General features: G+C 38.6%; 1 protein-coding gene across 2 annotated transcripts in view; it reads right to left on the bottom strand.

Annotated features, from left to right (window-relative positions):
- The window catches only part of nrd1a (nardilysin a (N-arginine dibasic convertase)), a 48804-nt gene that overhangs the window by 18525 nt on the left and 10280 nt on the right, over positions 1-19999 (bottom strand). For both annotated transcript variants that reach the window (XM_072704462.1, XM_072704463.1), the window contains exons 6-26: positions 19763-19836; positions 19575-19670; positions 19119-19241; positions 18918-18975; positions 18760-18833; positions 18267-18336; positions 17913-17990; positions 17364-17484; positions 17154-17212; positions 16977-17031; positions 16529-16633; positions 16189-16312; positions 15947-16033; positions 14343-14462; positions 14188-14239; positions 13918-14068; positions 13521-13648; positions 13132-13294; positions 12996-13027; positions 12361-12499; positions 11472-11519 (exon numbers count right to left, since the gene is read on the bottom strand). In XM_072704462.1, coding sequence (XP_072560563.1) covers positions 11472-11519; positions 12361-12499; positions 12996-13027; positions 13132-13294; positions 13521-13648; positions 13918-14068; positions 14188-14239; positions 14343-14462; positions 15947-16033; positions 16189-16312; positions 16529-16633; positions 16977-17031; positions 17154-17212; positions 17364-17484; positions 17913-17990; positions 18267-18336; positions 18760-18833; positions 18918-18975; positions 19119-19241; positions 19575-19670; positions 19763-19836 — 1957 coding nt within the window. The remainder of the gene's footprint in view (positions 1-11471; positions 11520-12360; positions 12500-12995; positions 13028-13131; positions 13295-13520; positions 13649-13917; positions 14069-14187; positions 14240-14342; positions 14463-15946; positions 16034-16188; positions 16313-16528; positions 16634-16976; positions 17032-17153; positions 17213-17363; positions 17485-17912; positions 17991-18266; positions 18337-18759; positions 18834-18917; positions 18976-19118; positions 19242-19574; positions 19671-19762; positions 19837-19999) is intronic.

The raw sequence follows: 19999 nt of genomic DNA, 5'->3' as shown, positions 1-19999 counted from the left end.
ACCACTACTTCCAAATCAGTTTCCATCCACAAGTGTCACCCTCTCTCCATCCAATAATGCTGCATGACAGACAAGGTAAAACGCTTACAGGAAATGTGTCAGTTGTTTGGAGATTCCTAAGAAATGTTTAGTCTGGCAATTGTTATTAAATGAATAAATTCAGAAATTGGCCAAGATCGGTACCAAAAACATCATCAATCAGGATTGGACCAAGAAAAATGCAACTGGGAAATGCAACACGACTGCAGATACCGGCCAATTCAAGAGCTCTTTTTTTTTTAGTTTAATATTTTAATAAAATAAATATATATGTAAAATACACTGCTCAAAAAAATTAAAGGAACACTTTTTAATCAGAGTTTAGCATCAAGTCAATTAAACTTCTGGAATATTGATTTGGTCAGTTAAGTAGCAGAGGGGGTTGTTAATCAGTTTCAGCTGCTTTGGTGTTAATGAAATTAACAAGTGCACTAGAGGGGCAACAATGAGACGACCCCCAAAACAGGAATGGTTTAACAGGTTTAGGCCACTGACATTTTTCCCTCCTCATCTTTTCTGACAGTTTTTTTCACTAGTTTTGCATTTGGCTACAGTCAGTGTCACTACATCAATACATGCCATTGCCAGAAGGTTTGCTGTGTCTCCCAGTGCAGTCTCAAGGGCATGGAGGAGATTCCAGGGGACAGACAGTTACTCTAGGAGGAAGGTCCTTTACCCATCAGCAGGACTGGTAGCTACTTCTGGATGAGCATTGCCAGAGCCCTATAAAATGACCTCCAGCAGGCCACTGGTGTGAATATCTTTGACCAAACAATCAGACACAGACTTCATGAGGGTGGCCTGAGGGCCCAACGTCCTCTAGTGGGCCCTGCGTTCACTGCTCAGCACCGTGGAGCTCGACTGGCATTCGCCATAGAATATCAGAATTGTGAGGTCCGTCACTGGTGCCCTGGGCATTTTACAGATGAAAGCAAGTTCACCCTGAGTTCATGTGACAGACATGAAAGGGTCTGGAGAAGTCATGGAGAACATTATGCTGCCTGTATCATTGTTCAGCATGACCGGTTTGGGTCAGTGATGGTCTGGGGAGGCATATCCATGGAGGGAAGCACAGACCTCTACAGGCTACGCAACGGTATCGGAATGAAATCCTTGCACACACTGTCAGACCCTACGCTGGTGCAGTGGGTCCTGGGTTCCTCCTGGTGCACGACAATGCCCGGGCTCATATGACAAGAGTATGCGGGCAGTTCCAGGAGGATGAAGTAATTGATATCACTGACTGGTCCCCACACTTGCCTTACCTAAATTCTATAGAACACCTCTGGGACACTATGTTTTACTCAGTCCCAGGACACCATCTGTCATCTCATTAGGAGCATGCCCCTGACGTTCCTAACACATTACCCAGTCCATATCAGTATAGATATCCAGCATGATTTTTTTTTTCCCCCATTGAGATCTGATGTGTTTTCAAAGTGTTCCTTTAATTTTTGTGAGCAGTGTATATATTTAACATAAATATTTATACTTTATATATTAACAATACTGTTCATTTTTTAACTAATAATAATAATTATAATAATGTTTTATTTATATAGCGCCTTTCTCACACTCAAGGACGCTTTACAATGCAAACAATGATACAGAAAACAATGCACATGCAATAACAACAGAACAACAACAGGAATGTTACGTAGTAGCAGTTACATTATAGCATTCATGGAATAAATGAGTTTTCAACTGAAGCTTGAAAATGGTAAGTGACTATCTCTCGCAGACTATAAGGAAGTGTGTTCCATAGTGCAGGTGCTGTCACACAGAACGCCCTGCTACCCACAGAGGATAATCTGAATTTAGGTACGGTAAGAAGGTTGGAGCCTGATGATCTTAGTGTGCGAGCAGAGGTGTATAGAAGATGAAGGTCAGACAGATAGTGAGGGGCAAGTTCATGGAGAGCTTTGTAGGTGATTAGTAAAATTTTATATTTGATTCTGTAAGTGACAGGTAACTAATGTGGGCAGATCTTCTTGTATGTGTTAGCAAACGGGCAGCAGAGTTCTGAACATATTGTAGTTTGTTCAGAAGTTTTGATGGGAGGCCAGAAAGCAATGCATTATAATAGTCAAGGCGGGAATGTGATGAAGGCATGGATTAGTGTTCTAGTATCCGCAACACTGAGGGATGGACGGAGGTGAGAGATATTGCGGAGTTGGAAAAATGCAGTCTGTACCAGAGAGCTAACATGTGACTGAAAGGTGAGAAACTGATCGAAAATTATGCCCAGGTTACGAACCATACTTGATGGTTCTACTAAGACTCCATTAACATTATTTTTTATCTTAGACAGAGTGGATAGAAGTTTTTAGTCCCCACCAGTACAATTTCCGTTTTATCAACGTTAAGCTGTAAAATATTTTGAGTCATCCAGTGTGTGATTTCGCAGATACAGTTAGTTAGTGAAGATGGTGGCATGGATGTACTAGTGTCAGCACTTACATATAATTGAGTGTTGTCATCGTAGCAATGGAAGCTGAGACCATAGTGACATATAATTTGACCTAAGGGAAGCATATAGATGGTGAAAAGTGTTTGGGCCTAGAACTGATCCCTGGGGGACCCCCTGTGTGAGAGGAGCAGTATCCGATTTGTGTGACTTGATGGAGACTTTCTAGATAACCTGTTGAAAACTGCACTAGACTTTCCCCAGGACAGAGAGCTTGGGATTGAACGAGCACATCGAGCATTATCACCGAAACCCAATAATCCACAAGCAAGGCCACGGTCAATCGTAGTCAAGTTCAGTAGTTATCGAAGGAAGAGGTGCTTCGGGGAGCCTGGCAGAAAAAAGAAGTGTTCTGCAACGATGCTCGTTTTTACATCGACCATGATTTCCCCCCTGAAGTGCTTAAGAAACGAGGGGAGTACGCCGAAGCTAAGAAAGTATTAAAAGGAAAACAAATAAAATTTCAGACACCGTATCCGGCAAGGATGCGTGTATTTTATGATGACGGCACTCGGCTGTACTAGGAGGATACAGAGGCAACGAGGGACATGGTTTCACAAGGATTCTACGTTACAGTGGTTAAGTCGTCCACTAATACGGATCAGGAGCAAATCGCGCTATTATCTACTTGGCAAGTGGCGGGGAAGCGACACAACCGGGGCAGGGATCAGGAATCTGGAGCAGCAGAAGATTGCACACAACCCAATAAAAATGCCCGCTCGCAATACAAAGAAAAACTCCAGAAGTTCAGGAAATGATCATCCAAAGAAGTTTTCCTAAATCAGGAATGCAGATAAGTTCTAGCTGACTTTCACAGATATATACTTTGACTGCTACCGATTTTTATGTAGTGTAAATCCTACGGTTTATTATTTGAGTAATTAAAGTAGTCGGGACTTGTTAATTGGCGTGTTATCCGGAAATTTTCTGTTTTGTTGTTTTAGTTAAATTATTTACAATTTCATTTGGAGTACCGTACGACCATATAGTAGGGCCCCACTTTTGTCACGACATGGGACTTTCCCTCACGGAGGCTTTGACTGTATGAAGCCCCCCAAGGCTCTTTTAAAACGAGCCTCAACACAGGAAACAACTGTTCCTGTTTGCTGTGGTGGCGTTTTGTTGTTTAAAACTATTCTTGTTTGGTTCTTGTTTAAAGTTTGTAGTTTGGGAGAGGTACTGTTAATGTACAAGGTGAATACCAGTGGAAGCACTGGGAGGGATTAACCTTGGTAACCAAAAAAAAAAAAAAAGACTATGGATAAGCACAAGCTTAAAGTTACTACATTTAATGTGAATGGTATTTTGAACCCAGTTAAGAGAAGTCAAATATTGTTAAAAATGAAAAGGGAAGGAGCGGATATTGTGCTCCTACAGGAAACTCATCTCACTTCTGTAGAACATGAAAAACTAAAGAGAATGGAATTCTCTAAGGTGTATTACTCATCCTACAAGTCGGGCCATAGAAGAGGAGTAGCAATTTTAATATCACAAAAATTACCATTTGATTACCTCTCAGAAATCTCAGATAAGGAAGGGAGATATATAAGAACATAAGAACTATACAAACGAGAGGAGGCCATTCGGCCCATCGAGCTCGCTTGGGGAGAACTTAGCTAATAGCTCAGAGTTGTTAAAATCTTATCTAGCTCTGATTTAAAGGAACCCAAGGATTCAGCTTGCACTACATTATCAGGAAGACTATTCTATACTCTGACTACACGCTGTGTGAAGAAGTGCTTCCTTAAATCCAGTTTGAAATGTTCTCCCGCTAATTTCCACTTATGGCCACGAGTTCTTGTATTTGAACTAATGCTAAAGTAACTATTCGGTTGAACAGCATCCAAACCTGTTAGAATCTTATAGACCTGGATCATGTCCCCCCTCAGTCTCCTTTGCTTGAGGCTGAACAGATTTAGCTCAACTAACCTTTCCTCGTATGACATTCCTCTAAGACCAGGAATCATTCTTGTGGCCCTACGCTGCACCTTTTCTAAGGCCACAATGTCCTTTTTAAGATATGGTGACCAAACCTGCACACAATATTCTAGGTGAGGTCTCAGCAAGGAATTGATGATATTTAAGAAACAGAAATATTATGAATCAGGCTCTAAATCAACTAGACTTTTGGCAAGGAAGCTACAGAAACAACAAATGGACAATACAATATATAGAATAAGGGATTTATACTCTAAAAACATACAATATAAACAAGATGAAATACAAAAAACTTTTAAAAAATATTACAAGTTATTGTATACACAACCACATCTAGAGGATGAGCAACAGATTAGACAATTTCTCAACTCCCTCAACTTACCGGTTGTAACTGAGGAACAAAATCAAACGTTAATAGCTGCAATAACTGAGACAGAGCTAAATAATGCCATCTCCAGGTTCAAGATGAATAAGTCTCCTGGCCCCGATGGCTTTACGTCAGAGTGGTATAAGACTTTTCGATCTGAATTAATACCAAGTCTTCTTTGGGCTTGCAATGCATCTTTAGTGGAGGCCAAAATGCCTCCATCATGGAGCGAAGCAATCATCTCAGTTATCCCAAAGGAGGGAAAAGATAAATTAGACTGCAATTCATACAGAGCAATTTTGATCCTGAACGTCGATTACAAACTACATGCAAGCGTCCTTGCCGGAAGACTAGAAAAAATTCTCCCGCAATTAATACATAACGATCAGACTGGGTTTATCTCTCAAAGACAAACTCATAATAATATTAGACGATCTCTGCAGATATTGAGTCATGTTCAACAAGACGGACTGGAAGCTCTTCTAATTAATTTAGATGCGGAGAAGGCTTTTGATTTCGTAAGTTGGTCCTTTCTGTATACGGCCCTTGAAAGATTTGGCATTCACAACATCTTTGATAGGAGCATTCAAACAATATATAATAAACCATCTGCCCGAATAAAAATAAATGGATACCTTTCAGATACCATTACCTTAGAACGTGGATCAAGACAGGGATGCCCAATTTCACCACTGCTTTTTGCGCTCTATATAGAGCCTCTTGCACAATGGATAAGGCAAACTGAAAACATTAAAGGCATCAATATAAATGGAGAAGATCACAAATTGGCTTTATATGCTGATGATATTTTGATTTATTTAAGTATACCCACCGACTCATTTCCTGAATTAATGAATCTTCTAGGAAAATTTGGCAGATATGCATGATATAAATTAAATATATAAAAAACACAAATTTTGACTTTGAATTATACACCACCAAAACATATAAGAGATAAATTCCTACTAAATTGGCATCAGAATTCACTGAAATATTTGGGTATACATTTAACGAAAGAAATCTCAACGCTAACAGAGGCAAATCTAGACCCATTGTTAATAAAAATCAAAGACGATATTCATAGATGGAATGCCGTCTCTTTCCTAGGCCTCAGTCATAGAATTGACTCAATAAAGATGAACATTCTCCCAGAGTATCTCTATCTGTTTCAAGCTCTCTCAGTAGAAATCCCCTCAAAATATTGGTCTGAATTAGATAAGATCATTTCTAGGTTTATTTGGCAAGGAAAAAAACCCAGGATTAAATTCAACACATTACAGCTTTCAAAGGAGGAAGGGGGTATGGCATTACCCCATTTTAAGGATTATTTTTATACGTCCCAGACTAAATACTTAATTAACATATGTAATCCGAAGTATAAAGCTAGGTGGAAAGATATTGAACTCGCAATAATGAATGATCCCCCAATTCAAGCAGTATTGACACATAAAAACTTGAAAAGATTTATAGATGAGGTGCAAAACCCATGGATTAAAGCTCAACTAAGAATCTGGAATGTAAAACAAGAGTATAAATTGGATTGTAAATTACAAATAATTCAATGGTGTGCTTATGACCCTGATTTTAAACCAAATAGAATGGATTATAGATTCAAATCGTGGATCTCAAAAGGAATAACAACATACTATTCTCTTAAGGAAAATGGAGGTTGGAAAGACTTAGACAGCTTGAAGGGAAAATATTATCTTGAGAAACATGATTTTTATAGATATCTCCAACTACGCAATCACTTTGAAAGCAACATCAAAAGTAAAACAGACTTTGATGACCCACTTGTAAAGATATTTATAGATGCTTATCAAGGCGGCTCAAATAAAGGTGTCATTTCCAAATTCTATAAAGGTCTTAGGATAAAAAAAAAATCACTCTACAGGATATATTAAAGAAAAATGGGAAAAAGAGGGTAACTTTTCTATACCAAATGAGGAATGGCTTGATGTATATAAATTCCTATGGAAATGTACTAACTCTCACATATGGCTGGAATTTGGGTGGAAATGTCTTATCAGATTCTTTATTACACCAAAACAGAAGGCACATATTGAGGGAGGGGACACCAAATGCTGGAGACATTGCGGGTTTCGGGAAGCCAATCATTGGCATATATTTTGGGAGTGCCCAGTGATAAAACCTTTCTGGGCAGACCTTCATAAAGCAGTGAAAAGCATTCTTAAAACTTTAATGCCCTTGCACTTTTCCACATTACTTTTTAGGAAGTGCTGATCTTCAAATAAGACCCTCCGAGAGATATCCTTTTGGAATTTTAACAACTGCTGGTAAAAAAGCGCTTTCAAGACGATGGTTGCTTCCTGAACCTCCCACAATGAAAGAGTGGATGGATAAAGTAAATGATATTTATTTTATGGAAAAGATTACTTTTTCCCTCCGTCTGCAAAAGAATGTGTTAAGAAAAATCTGGTCCAGGTGGGTTAAATATATAAAACCATTATGGCCAGACTTTGTGGAAGTATAAAAATTGATCTTACTTTTCTGAATGGAAAATATTGTAATTTCTATGGTATGCCTTTCCCTTGTTGGAAGCCAATGGTTTTTTTTTTTTTTACCCATAGTTCATAACCTAGACCAAGAATGAACACTTGACATTATTCAGTACAGTGTATGATTACTAAGTTTATGTTTAACCTCCCCTGAATTGTACAAATGATTATTGTTATTAATAACATTATTTGAATTTTATTTTATTTTGTTCATTTAGTTCTGTATTATGAAATTGATTGGCAGAGAACGATGTAATTACATTTGTTTGGAAATAATGTACTGTTGTTTAAGCTGCTACATCAAAATAAAAAATTTCAAAAAAAATAATAAATAGTCATTTGGAGTTTGCCAAGTTTCAATGAGAAGTAGCATGTCCAGATTCTTCGCAATAGACAGTTCATTTAGCAAGGTTGCTTTATCCGTCAAGGACCGACAGTTAGAGAGAGCACATCGAAGATTTAAATCGGCAACTTTGCCTTGGTTATTCCGCTCCGTAGTGATCGGCAGATAACTCAACATGCTCCTTGATCTAATCTGGCGTCTTGAAGTGCCATTTGACGACTGTGGTCTCAGTCCAAATTGTCAGAATAGCATTGGAGGAGGTACAGTTTATATGAAAACAACGACGTGGGGAGCGGGGAATATATCGCGGGCGACAAGCGATGCCAAGCTCCTTACACCAGGTATATATTGTTTCTCTGAGCCGGGAGTGACTGCGCCAGGCACGAAGTTGCAGTGAGGAGTAGGTGTTCATACTCTGGGGACAGCACCACTGACCAAATACAGTGGTGCCTGCGGTTCATGAACGCTGTGGCTTTCAAACAATTTGGTTCACGACCAAAAATTTTGTGAAAAAAATGCATTGGTTCGCGTACAAAATTTTGTTGATGAACAGATTCCTCGACCAGATTCCTTTTTTTATACTGTGTAGCACTGGCGGGGTGCATGTCCTAGCATGCCCTGTGTGCAGCTGTAAATAAAAGGACCACAACAGGCACCCAACGCGCACCGAACCCAAATAAACAGATGGGAAAAACAAAGCTGTCAGACGCCGAACTGCAAGATTCACACACGCAAGAATATTTACATACACTAAATGCACGCCAGGATCGGATTGGCAAAGACGCGGGCAAACACATGCGCGACAATAGGGAAATGCAACCATTAATAACAACAACAATACAAGGGTTAAGGACTGTTAATAATGAGCATGATTTCCCTGGCGTTTTTCCACCGCACCAGGTACCGTACTTTCGGTACTTCCATGAAGTGCCGAAAGTTTGGTACTTCTTTCATGTCGGTTTTCCACTGGCGTAAAAAATGACATCATCAGTGACCGCCCCTGACTGACAGCCCAAAATTAAAACTAACAGCTGAGGCTGGAAAATGCGATTTATTGTTATGTCAGCTTCTATCACAGTATAAGATTTAGTAAAATCCAAATCATGCTGCCATCAATTACGTTTACGTAGGTACACTTACTTTGGCTAAGCCGATCAAAGCAGTAAGATTTAGCTTACTGCTAATTCAGTCTTTTGAAAGCAAACGAATTATTTAATTATGTTTTTTGATTTTCAAGCGGAATTGTTCGGTGTTTCGCGTGTGCCCCATTTCTTCCAAGCGGCTTGGTATTACGGTGTTCCCGGCAATTCAGTTTCCCTATGTTTCCCCTAATATTAAAGCAAAGAGGTATGTGAAATGTCTGAAAATCACTCAGGTACATTATTACATATGAATACAGTAGATCGTCACGCATAATATAGTCTTATAAGCAATACTATACCGTTTTCATCAAGAAATACCTCTATCCAGCGAATTAAGTAATGTCATTTATTATCTGTAATGACAAAAAACAGAAAAGGCATGTGATGTTTTAAAATTAATATACGGCTTGTTTACCTCAAGAACTTCGTAAAAAGACATGAAAACAACAGCGAAACCGTGTACAAATCAGCGCGCGACAGGGGAAACAGGGAAACTGAATTGCTCGGAACGGCAAAAACTTTTTTATTTCGAGTCGTGCCATCCAAATCCCACTGGATCTGTTCATCCGACCATATGGCGATTAAAGCCTGTGTTTCCTCGTTTGTCCATCCTTCCATTTTACTTTTTTATATTTTTGTTTCTACTGCTTTTTATTTTGTTTCTCGCGGTGATCGCTCTGTTCGCTGTGTGTTTCAAAAGATGGCGGTTGTATTTTGTGTTTCAGCGGCAGGCTATTTGCATAACCAATCGACAGCAAATACGTTTGTAAGTCCCACCCCAAAGTACCGAAGTACCAAAGAAGTACCCCAACTGGTTTGGCACTTTTGGTACTCGAGATTTCGGTAGTGGTACTCGACCGTAAGTCAATGGAAAAGCGAAAGTACCGTACCAAAAGTACCGTACTTTGTGCGGTGGAAAAGCGCCCACTGTCTCTCTCTTCTCCCGCAACCCATTGGTCCGCCCATCGCCACACTATATTGTGTTTTTCTTTAATGTTTTTACTATAAAAACCAGAAAATTTATTAACAGAAATTATTATTTGGTAGGCTTGTGAATGAATTAATCGAATTTCAATGCTTTCTTATGGGGAAAATTGCCTTGGTTCGAGTAAAAATTGGTTTATGACTATTTTCCTGGAACGAAAAAAAAAATCTTTAATTTGGCTACTAGAAACCTCATTTGCACATCTTGTTTTAATCGTTTTTTGAGGCATTTGTAGTTCAGTTTGAACATCTTCCAAGAGAGTATATGCAAATGGTGAATGCTTATAATACCCCACAATTTTTCTCCCACTGGTAACAGTATATCTTACACTTTGTTGCAATAACAGCTCCTTTGAGTATCAAGAACTACAGCAAGTGCGGAAAACTGCCCTAGTTAGGGACTCCCAAACCATGCATTGCTTTTTTTTCATATTACTGGAGTTGTCACACTTGTGTGAGCTTTGTTTAGTGGGATTTTCCACTAAACACTGCTTCCACCTCTCAAAATGGCTCATGGTGCTACTAGTTGTTGTTAAAGCGTAAAATACTTCCGGATAGTCACCCTTTTATCTGATGTTCTTATGTTCCTTGTATTGCAAAGGGTATGCATGTGACATCACCCAAGGTGGAAGTCATTGCGGTCACACCTGCTGAGTGGCAAATAGACTGAGTGGCAGCATCAGCGTTTAACTTGAATGCTACAAAAACACATCTAAATGGGAAAGAGCTGATGTGTGAGTGATTGTACAAATCAATGACTAGATTTAATAATTTAAATTTAATAAATTAACAGGAGCTATCTTTTTACAGACTGCTCAGAACTAAATAAGTATCGGACATGGATCGGTCACATACCAATACCCAATCCGTCTAATATGTATACCTAAATGTTGTGCATCCCTAGTTATTAATACATCATGTAAATATGCTTATATAATTATGTCATGTTTCTTATTAATGTATATTACTGTACATCTGTTAAGGTATGTTAGGATATTAAGGTATACTTAAATGCATTATGAATGTTCTATGAATGCATTATAAAGGCATTATGAAGGTGTGGTTAATGTAAAGCGTAACACAAGTGTAATTCTTTTACACAGCTAAGGACTTTGTGGCATCCATCCATCTTCCAACCCCTTACCCAGTACATTAATACTTCTTTATGCATGTGGAGGCTGCTTGCTAGGCCGACATGGTCACACTCCAGGTATTTAAAAAGTTAGTGTAAAATTATAAACTTCAACCTCATCAGAAAATCAGAGCAGTTATAAGTAGTATCTTGCAATCATAAATGTGATGCATCACCATGTTAATATATTGCCACTATATTTCGCATATATAATAAATAAAGGAAAACCCTCTGTAATACTATTCTCACATGTGATCCTTATTACTGAAGCCAGTAAGAGAAGGTAGTTTCAGTTTGTTTTTTTGTTCACCCAATACCACACTGATTTAAACATTCAAGTAGAATTTCAGGATTTTAGGAAAATTTGCTATGAAGGGCAAACCTCATGGCAAATTCTGATAGACATTTTGATCAAAAATTGTTTTACCGAAAACATGCCATTGAAAAACGTAGCCTAATTTTTTTTTTCCCCAATCAAATCATTTTTCCACGGACATATTTGCCCATGTACAGACAGGTTACCAATCTACACTTACTCACCACCAAAAGTTCCATAAGTGCATGATCACGCAGGCTTTTGGGTCCAGACTACAGAGGAGAAAGAGGAAGAAACCCATAAGGATGTATGAGAGAGAACAGGGCTAAGGATATTAAAGTTGCTCAGTTAATAACTTAGGGGTCTATTCTGCCATGCACTTAAGTCAAAACAGCACATGTTTTTTCACTTAAACGTATTCTTCCATTGACTTAAGTCTGGGGTTTAAGTGCACTCAGACTCAATATGCATTTATTCAACTGACTGTCTATTGTGGGCTACTTGCAACAAAGTTGAAAGACTTAAAAATATTTAATCTCATTTGCATTATTTGATTTTAAAACAGTACTGTTTTAGGGAAAACTGTTGCAGAATCATTAAATCAGAACTATATATGTCAATTGCTCTGCACAAAATTCAAACAGTGACATTTTGTTTTTGCCAAAGGATTTTCATGTTCACCAGAATGACCAAATATAAGCATTGTAGGCTACCGCCATGCTTTAATTTTAAAAGTAATTTCAAAATACAAAATAAAAGTTTGATTTCAATTAGATTCACAATGTAAATGAAATAGTCCATGTTCCACATTTTGCTAGTTGCCTTCCTTTTCAGGTTAAGTGCAGTGGGGTGTCCATGCTGATGAGAAAATATGTGTAACTCAGAAGTGTGTAACTTTTTAAGCGCATTTTTATTAAGTGCTTAAAGTGCTTGATGGGAGAATCGACCCCACAGTGCATATCATTACTGAGTGCAAGTCTGTTTTAATTGTCTGGTAAAGCCTTTGCCAGATTGACAATCTCAGCATTTAAGCAAGTTACATTAGACTCCACAGACAGCAATGCCACTACCAGAAGTGTTATTGTGCTGAACAACAATTAAATGTTAAGCTACCTGGTAATACACTGTGACTTCCGAGTTAGCATCTCCTTTGTTAAGAGACTTCACTTTGCACAGATGGGGATTCAGAGGTAACTCTACCACTTGAAAGAGAACTGGGACCTCTGCTGACAGGGGTGCGAACTGCAGCTTGCTGAGACAGAAGTAAAGGCAGATGAGAAAGCCTGAGAGAAAGACATGGTGCTGATTTTGGCCAATTCCATCAACAGAACAAATTATCAATGTGTTTACATAAATATGTGATGTATGGGGAGTTTATTCTTGCTGATTTTGCCCCAATCAGCTTTCACTCAGCTTCCATGCAGGCAGAGTTGTAGTAGTATAAAGTCAGGTGGAAGTAAAGCAAGGTGCACCTTGCCAGGCACCTCCAACCCAATTCTGTCACCTAAATAGGTGTCTAATATTTTGCCACTGTATTAAACAGAATATAATACCACAGAACAGTGATACTTCATCCCTATGGAGAAACTGGGTAGTTTTCCACATATCCTTTGCCACATTAATTTAATGCACATGTATGTGGAAATCTGTCAAGCTCCTATAATAAGAACATCTGCTAAATAAGTCTAAATATTGCAGAAACACAATGTTGAATAACACGATCAATAGGAAGAGATGTCCAAACTTACTCTATAATATACTGGAGAAACTCCTTGGATTCCTATGAGAATAAAAGAGTTTAAAGGTGAACTAGTCTGAAGAAGCACAGCAGTGCACTGAATCACTGAAAAAGTATGAAGGTACTTGTGTGCAGAATAAACTCACACTGCTGGTGAAATTGCCTTGCACCAGTCCCTCTGCATAGAGCTCAGACTTAAAACAGCACACAAAGTCCATGAGGTCTGCCATGCTGAGCCCCTTCATGATGGCCTGGTACTTCTGAATTATAGACCAGCGTGAGTGCTCGAGAATGAGGAGCCGCAGATCCCTGATGGAACAGGGAAAAGGGAGAGAAGGGCCATGGAGAGGGCTGTCACATTAAAATAACATATAAGTTATAATCCACTACAAAATTATTTCCTCAAAACACTAGTCTAAAGTATGTTCAATGCCTTACTGCTGTCCATAAATGTATATAGAAATTCTACTGTTTCAATTGCCCATGCATCCAACAAAATAAATTCCAACAGAAGCAAGCAGTTTTTGTAACTCACTTTCCCAGCTTTTCAGGCTTAATGAGAATGTTGAAATAGGTCTTCTTCAGTTGCTCATAGAACATGGCGAACACATCTGGTGCTGCGGTGAAGTCAGCTAGGTAGTCAACGATCAGGTTCAGCAGGAGCTAGGTTCAACAATAAGGAGCAGCAGTTAACTGAGCGTGCCAGAAGAGCAGCTACGTTTCATTTTCCCTCATTTTGGGGTAGTCTGTGGCTCTGTGGGTTAGGTGATTGGAAGGTAACCGGTTGAAACTCTATGGTCGTTAGAGTGATGTCACTGTTGGGTCCTTCAGCAAGGCCCTTAACCTCAGTTACTCCAGGGACTGTTGGTCTCAAATTATACATCTGAATAAAATCATGTTACTGTAACATCCAGCCATTTCAGGTCACTCACTGGAAGTTTATGGTTGAAACCTTTGACCTTGATGACCAGACTGTGCTCCCCAGACACCAACTTGTATTCCAGCTGGGCCACGTCAGCTTCATATGCCGGCTCTGCCAGGTTGTGGGCCAGGATGTTCACAAAGAGGTCAAAGAGGACCAGGCTGGAAGAAAGTAGCAGTGAACTGGGTGAGAAGCTCAGTGTCACCTGTTTGCTACAGGAGGTTATTTGATTGTTGTATTGATTTCAACTGTTCATAATTGTTAAGTTAGATCTACTTACTTTGCAGGAGATTTTTGAACCAAGGGAGAAATTAAACTGAATCGTGCATAGGCTGGAAAAAGAAAGCAAATTAAACTACTTGATATGAGGCATCCTGCTTGGAGATCAGACTCAAGGCATGATTTCTGATAACTTTTAGAAGCATGCATAAATACCTTTGGGTATCTTAAACTTTGTGTCCTTCTTGAACCATAAGGATCCTTTGCCATTGTTGACAATCTGGACGGGAAATTCAGTGTCAGGAGAGTCTGATGTTTTTAGGGTAAAATCAGTAGCTGTAGTGGTTAGAGAGAATATTTGTGTTAGAAATTTGTTGATTCTTTAACCTCCTTGACATTAACCCTGAGTATGATTCTGGATCAATTTTATGTAAAAACCGTCACTTTAAAACTTCAATAGTGGACACTTTGCTGACTTATCCCTTTTCGATATACTTGTTCAGCTATTTATTTTCTTATATTTTATAGCCTACCTGTCAAGGTGACATTTGTCTACTTTTATTACATTTGACTATTTTATGTATTGTCTTTTATAGCTTTGTCTGGTCTTGGGAAACAGCATTTCATTTGTGTATACAAATGAAGAGCTCTTTTCCAAAACGCAATAAACGCCAAATAAAAAAAAAATGAGTTTGTCATGTCATTTTGCTGTGCACTGAACCTATTCACTGCTCCATCAACATTTCATGCCAAATCACTATATTTCCTTGTTTAAGATGTACTGCAAAATGCTGTTTCTATCCAAACCGCAATAAGCGCCATACCTATTTTTTGTCAAAACGTGATATGTACTCTCGACCAATCAGAATTCGGTGAGCGTGCAACTTAATCGAACTTGGCGACGCTCTGAGGCGATAGAGTTTTGTTGCGATCTTGTTTAGTGTTTAGTGTCCTCTTCAAAATGAGTGCTTTAAACCCTTTTGATGACATTGATGAGCCAGTGAGGTAGAAAACGCCGACTGGACAAAGAAAACCACAAAAAAACAACAAAAAAAAGAAGGTTTGTCACTCAGGTGGTGCGTTAATACCTACTGTGGGATGTCAACACAAGGCTGCTGAGACCCTGATGTCATATGTTGCATGTTCACACATAACACACATAAACAATCAACTTTTAGGAAGTAAATGGATGGATTTATAGCGTTTTGGAAAAGAATGGATGGATTTAGAGTGTTTTGGAAAAAAAAAATTATAAACTTTGAATTTATAATCAACAATACTGTTGTTTGATTTAACAATCATTGTTCAACATGTTCAGACCGAGCCAACAAACCATTTTAACAGGATAAATTAAATATTAACAAAATGTGTGGATCTAGGTAAAAAATTATATTTTCCTGAAAACGATCATAATGGATTTATGCCGTTTTGGAAAAGAGCTCTTCAAATACATTAAAAATGACAATCCAATCCAAACGAGTTTAGACCCCATACGATAAGCATAAATAATGCTTGGGGCAGGATTTTGTTGCCATCTAATGGATGAAATAAATTCTTAAAAAGTATGCAGAGGCTTCTACCCAACCGCATGCACCATGTGTGGCAAGTGACTTTTGCAAAACATGTGATGTAAAGAACATGCACTAAATCATACAGTGGACAGTAGAAACACCTTTCCAACTGTATGTTCAAATTTTGGTGAAAATGCAATGTATTTCCGGGGAAGGGAGCACAAGCAACATAACGCTAAATAAATAGATATAATATATACATACAACATAAGGCAAATGAAAAGAGACATCTAACAGAGACAAGCTTACCTATGAATTTGTTTTCAGCTGGAAGGTGAAGGTCTGGATTTAGACTGAAATCTCCTGCCCATTGGTCCCGCCATTCCTGGCTGATATCTAAATATTTAAAATGCAGGAAATCAATGAGACAAACAAAACTTCTTACTAAACTACTGAACAAGATGAAAAGCTAGGAAAGATATAATTCATAAGAATGGTTTCCTAATTATGTTATTGACTATTTTACATTAACCACGTATCTTGCCTCTTACCTTCAACACTGTACTGAGTGCCAAACCACTTCTCCTTGAGGTAACAGTGACCCTCATGTTCCGGGGACAGCAGCAGCAGATTGGCCTTGTCTGGGGTCAGAAGGTTCAGAGCTGCTGAGATCACCTATTAGAAAAAGTTTAATACACTTTTCATTTCAACCAAAGAACCATGTATAAGCATGCAGGAGAAAATCAGAACCTCCAGTGTAAATTGGCATGGCATGAGGAAAACATGCAAACTCCACAAACCGCAGGAAGGCAGGATTCACAATCCCGACCTTGAAGGTGTGATACTACCCACTGAGCAGTGAAACACTACTGGCTATTGCAGATGCATTACCTCTGGACTGTATTCAAATAACAGCTGATCTCCAGTGAGAAAGTCCTCTTTGGGAAATAGCTGCATATTCTCACAGATATCCTCCACATATTCAATTGGGTCAGTCTGTAAGATTATATTGTAGATTTAAAACTGGACACAGCGGCAACAAGAATTTGAAAATGTGCATATCAGAATAATTGGTAACGCTTTACATTTTCTGCAACTTCATAATGTACTCGTTATACATTCATGGAACATTCAGTGCACCTTCATAATGCATTCATATAACATCCAAAAGCACCTTGTAAGCATACTTTAACATCCAAACATGCGTAAGAGCTTTATAATGGTGTTAATACATATTAGAGTTATACAATTGTAATGTTTGTTATTATCCTATAAATTTTATATGAATATATGAATCCATTTCAATTAGCACACAATAATCATCCAGACAAATGCCTACCTGCTCCTGGTATTGAAACTCATTAGCCTCTATCTTCTGAATTTCCTCATATATTCTAAAGAACCATTGAGGGACAGAAATCACACAAAATGTTTAAGAGAAATAAAATGGAAATGAGGTTAATTTGGTACTGTTATGGTAAAATCAATGACAGTGTAAATATGACCATCTTCCCACCTTTTTTGAGGGCCCATTTTCAGAAGCATTTTCAGATACTGGAACACAACATGCGCTACCTGGGGGGGTGGGGAAGCTTTACATTATACCAGGTAATAAGACAGGCCTAACCAGAGCAACTGCTGTCACTTATGAACAGATCAGTATAAATATTATTTAAAAAAAACCCCACTATGGATTAAAGGTTTATAAATGTGTTGGTATAGTAACCTGGTAGAAGTTCTGGAAGCCCTCGTCTGTCAGAGTGATGGAGATGCTAAAAATTGAATAGGTGGTATTCTGATCAAATCCTGTTTCACTGTTTCCACCAAAAAGAGCCAAAGCCAAACACCTAAAAAGAGCAAAAGCAAAAATCAGTCACACAACAGCAGTTACTTTGCATTAATTTTTTTTACTCTTGTTCAAAGACAGTGTTTATAAAAACAAACTTAGAAGCACAATAATTTAATGTAAGCAGGGCTGGAAATTAAGCTTGTGCACTAGCCTCAGATGAGAAATTTAGATGAAGGCAACAAAATTAACACTAGCCCGCTGGCTAGTAAACAAATTGTATGTTGGTCTACATTTTTTATAAAACTTCCACCCCTGCATAGGTGAAATCAGAAGGTATAACTGGGCTGGGAGAACAGGTCAACACTGCATACTAAAAAGATACATAAATTAAAGAACAAGAAAATGATTAACAGAAAGCAAACCAGACAAAGGAAGTTCCTGTTGCAAGGGGGCTATGCGATAAATAAACCATGCCATGTGACCCACTTCTTCCTCAGCAACGAAAGGATGCTGCCAGTGCCTTCATGACCGATTAGCCAAGAAATGTAATGAAGGGGTTTTATCCTGAAAGAAACGCATATCCACACACACAGACACATACATTTATTCACTGACAAATTATGTGAAGTTCAACATTTCAAACTTATCAGGCTGATATCTACACCTTTAATATTTTTACATTTTCAGACACAGACTACCAATACCTTTCTATAAGATAATCAAAAACAAAAAACAACACACTATATGCTAAACAGGTATTTTAAGTTCCTAATATTAAGCTGCTAGCATCATTGGTCAGAGGCTTTCAGGTGAAAACACCTTCTTACCTAGTGGACTCACCTGTAGTACTTTTCCTGGGGAGGCAACGCCCAGGTGATGGTAAGAGCATGCACCTTCCTCACAGGAACCACTGCAACACACAAAACCTACCACTCAGACACAAGTCTCCAGCAGAACCGGAGGAACTCCATCATAACAAGTCATCGTAACTACATTTATTTATCCAACAACAAATAACTGAGGAAGTAGGGTCAATCAGGCCCTGATGAAACTGGGGGCCTAATGGGGAAATCACAGTGAAATGTCATGTGATATTTGGCCATTTCTGATGAGCATGGCAGCCCCAGTCGTAGTATTGTTGCCTTACATCGGCAAAATTGGGTCTGAATCCCACCCAATAGCTACTGAGAAAGACTGCAAAGATTTGATCACAGTTCAAGTCAATTGTCTAAATAGGCTGTAGAAACGTAAACATTATTTTGTACAATAAATCAATCAAATTATTATTTGAAAAAATAACCACAATAATCATAAGAAACGCCTACAGGTTTACCTCTGTAAAGTTTGTTGTATGCTGGGGTATCAAAAGGGTCCAGGAGGTGAGAGAAGTCAGGTCTGGGCAGACCACTAAAAAGCAGATCAAACGGCTCAATATATACCAGTATATTTTTGCATTTTAAAGTCTCTGTATCGACAATAGGTTTAACATACTTGTTGGGGATCTTGCTGAATATGTCTCTCGCCCACTCCTCCAGAGTGTCCAGAGTTTCTGCACAAGGATGGGTGTTTCACATTGACTCACTGTTCTGTACCCAATTTCAAACATTCATCTTCTCTCATCTACAGGAATAACAAAGCTTTGACAAATGTATATGACACAATAGTGATGATACTTCTGAGTGACTGCCAAACCTTTAGACTGAAGAGCCAAAGTCATGTAGTGGGCAGAGTAGTGCCTCTTCCAGAACTCACGCAGACATTGATAGATGTCGATATTTTTCTCCCTTGGCTCATGCATCAAGGTCTGGGCATTCCCTAACAAATTCAATAACCATAAACACATTCACCCTCTTATCTTAAACACAAGAAATACTAACCATAAATTGGTCAATATAAATGTGAAGAAACAAATCAGCACACAGGCATTATATAGATCAATCACTAAAATAAACTCATCAGTGAGACTTCAAAGTTTGAAAAACTTACCACACAAATTATATCCAATCAATAAACTGAAACAATTTGAGTCTTCATTTACTGAGAATATCTAAATATTTATTAAATTGTAAGTCTGCACAAAAAATCACAAATGAAACAAATTATGTAATTTGATCAAGGCACTGATAAAGGGAGCAACTCAAATCTCACCCCAGCAAAACTTTCCCATGGGGTGTTTGGGCTTGGCCAAGCTACCGAAAAGCATTTCCTTACGGTGGGAATCAGATGGTTTTGCCAGCTGATACTCTGTAAACAAACAAAAAAAAAACAAAATGTCAACATAGTTGTAAGTGAGAGAAATGCACAGATCTCTAAAATGTTCTGGGTTCCACCCTCACCACTGTCAACAGCTTCCACTTCCCTGTCAATAGCATCTTTGATCATCAAAGGGCAGATGAAGAACTGGGCCCACCTGTCAGGAATAAACAGAAAGTGGTCATGGGGATGCCGTTCAGTACCTGATTTATGCCGGCGCTCTGAGCAGTCTAACACAAGTCTGCGCTCTAGCAAATCTCAGTTGTGCCCCAACACCTCAAATGCTAAACCCAATAAATAATTCAACTTAAAATTAATTC

Source organism: Paramormyrops kingsleyae, chromosome 21 (assembly GCF_048594095.1).
Source record: "Paramormyrops kingsleyae isolate MSU_618 chromosome 21, PKINGS_0.4, whole genome shotgun sequence".
Taxonomy (NCBI): Eukaryota; Metazoa; Chordata; class Actinopteri; order Osteoglossiformes; family Mormyridae; genus Paramormyrops; species Paramormyrops kingsleyae.
This window is presented reverse-complemented; position numbering and strand designations above follow the sequence as displayed.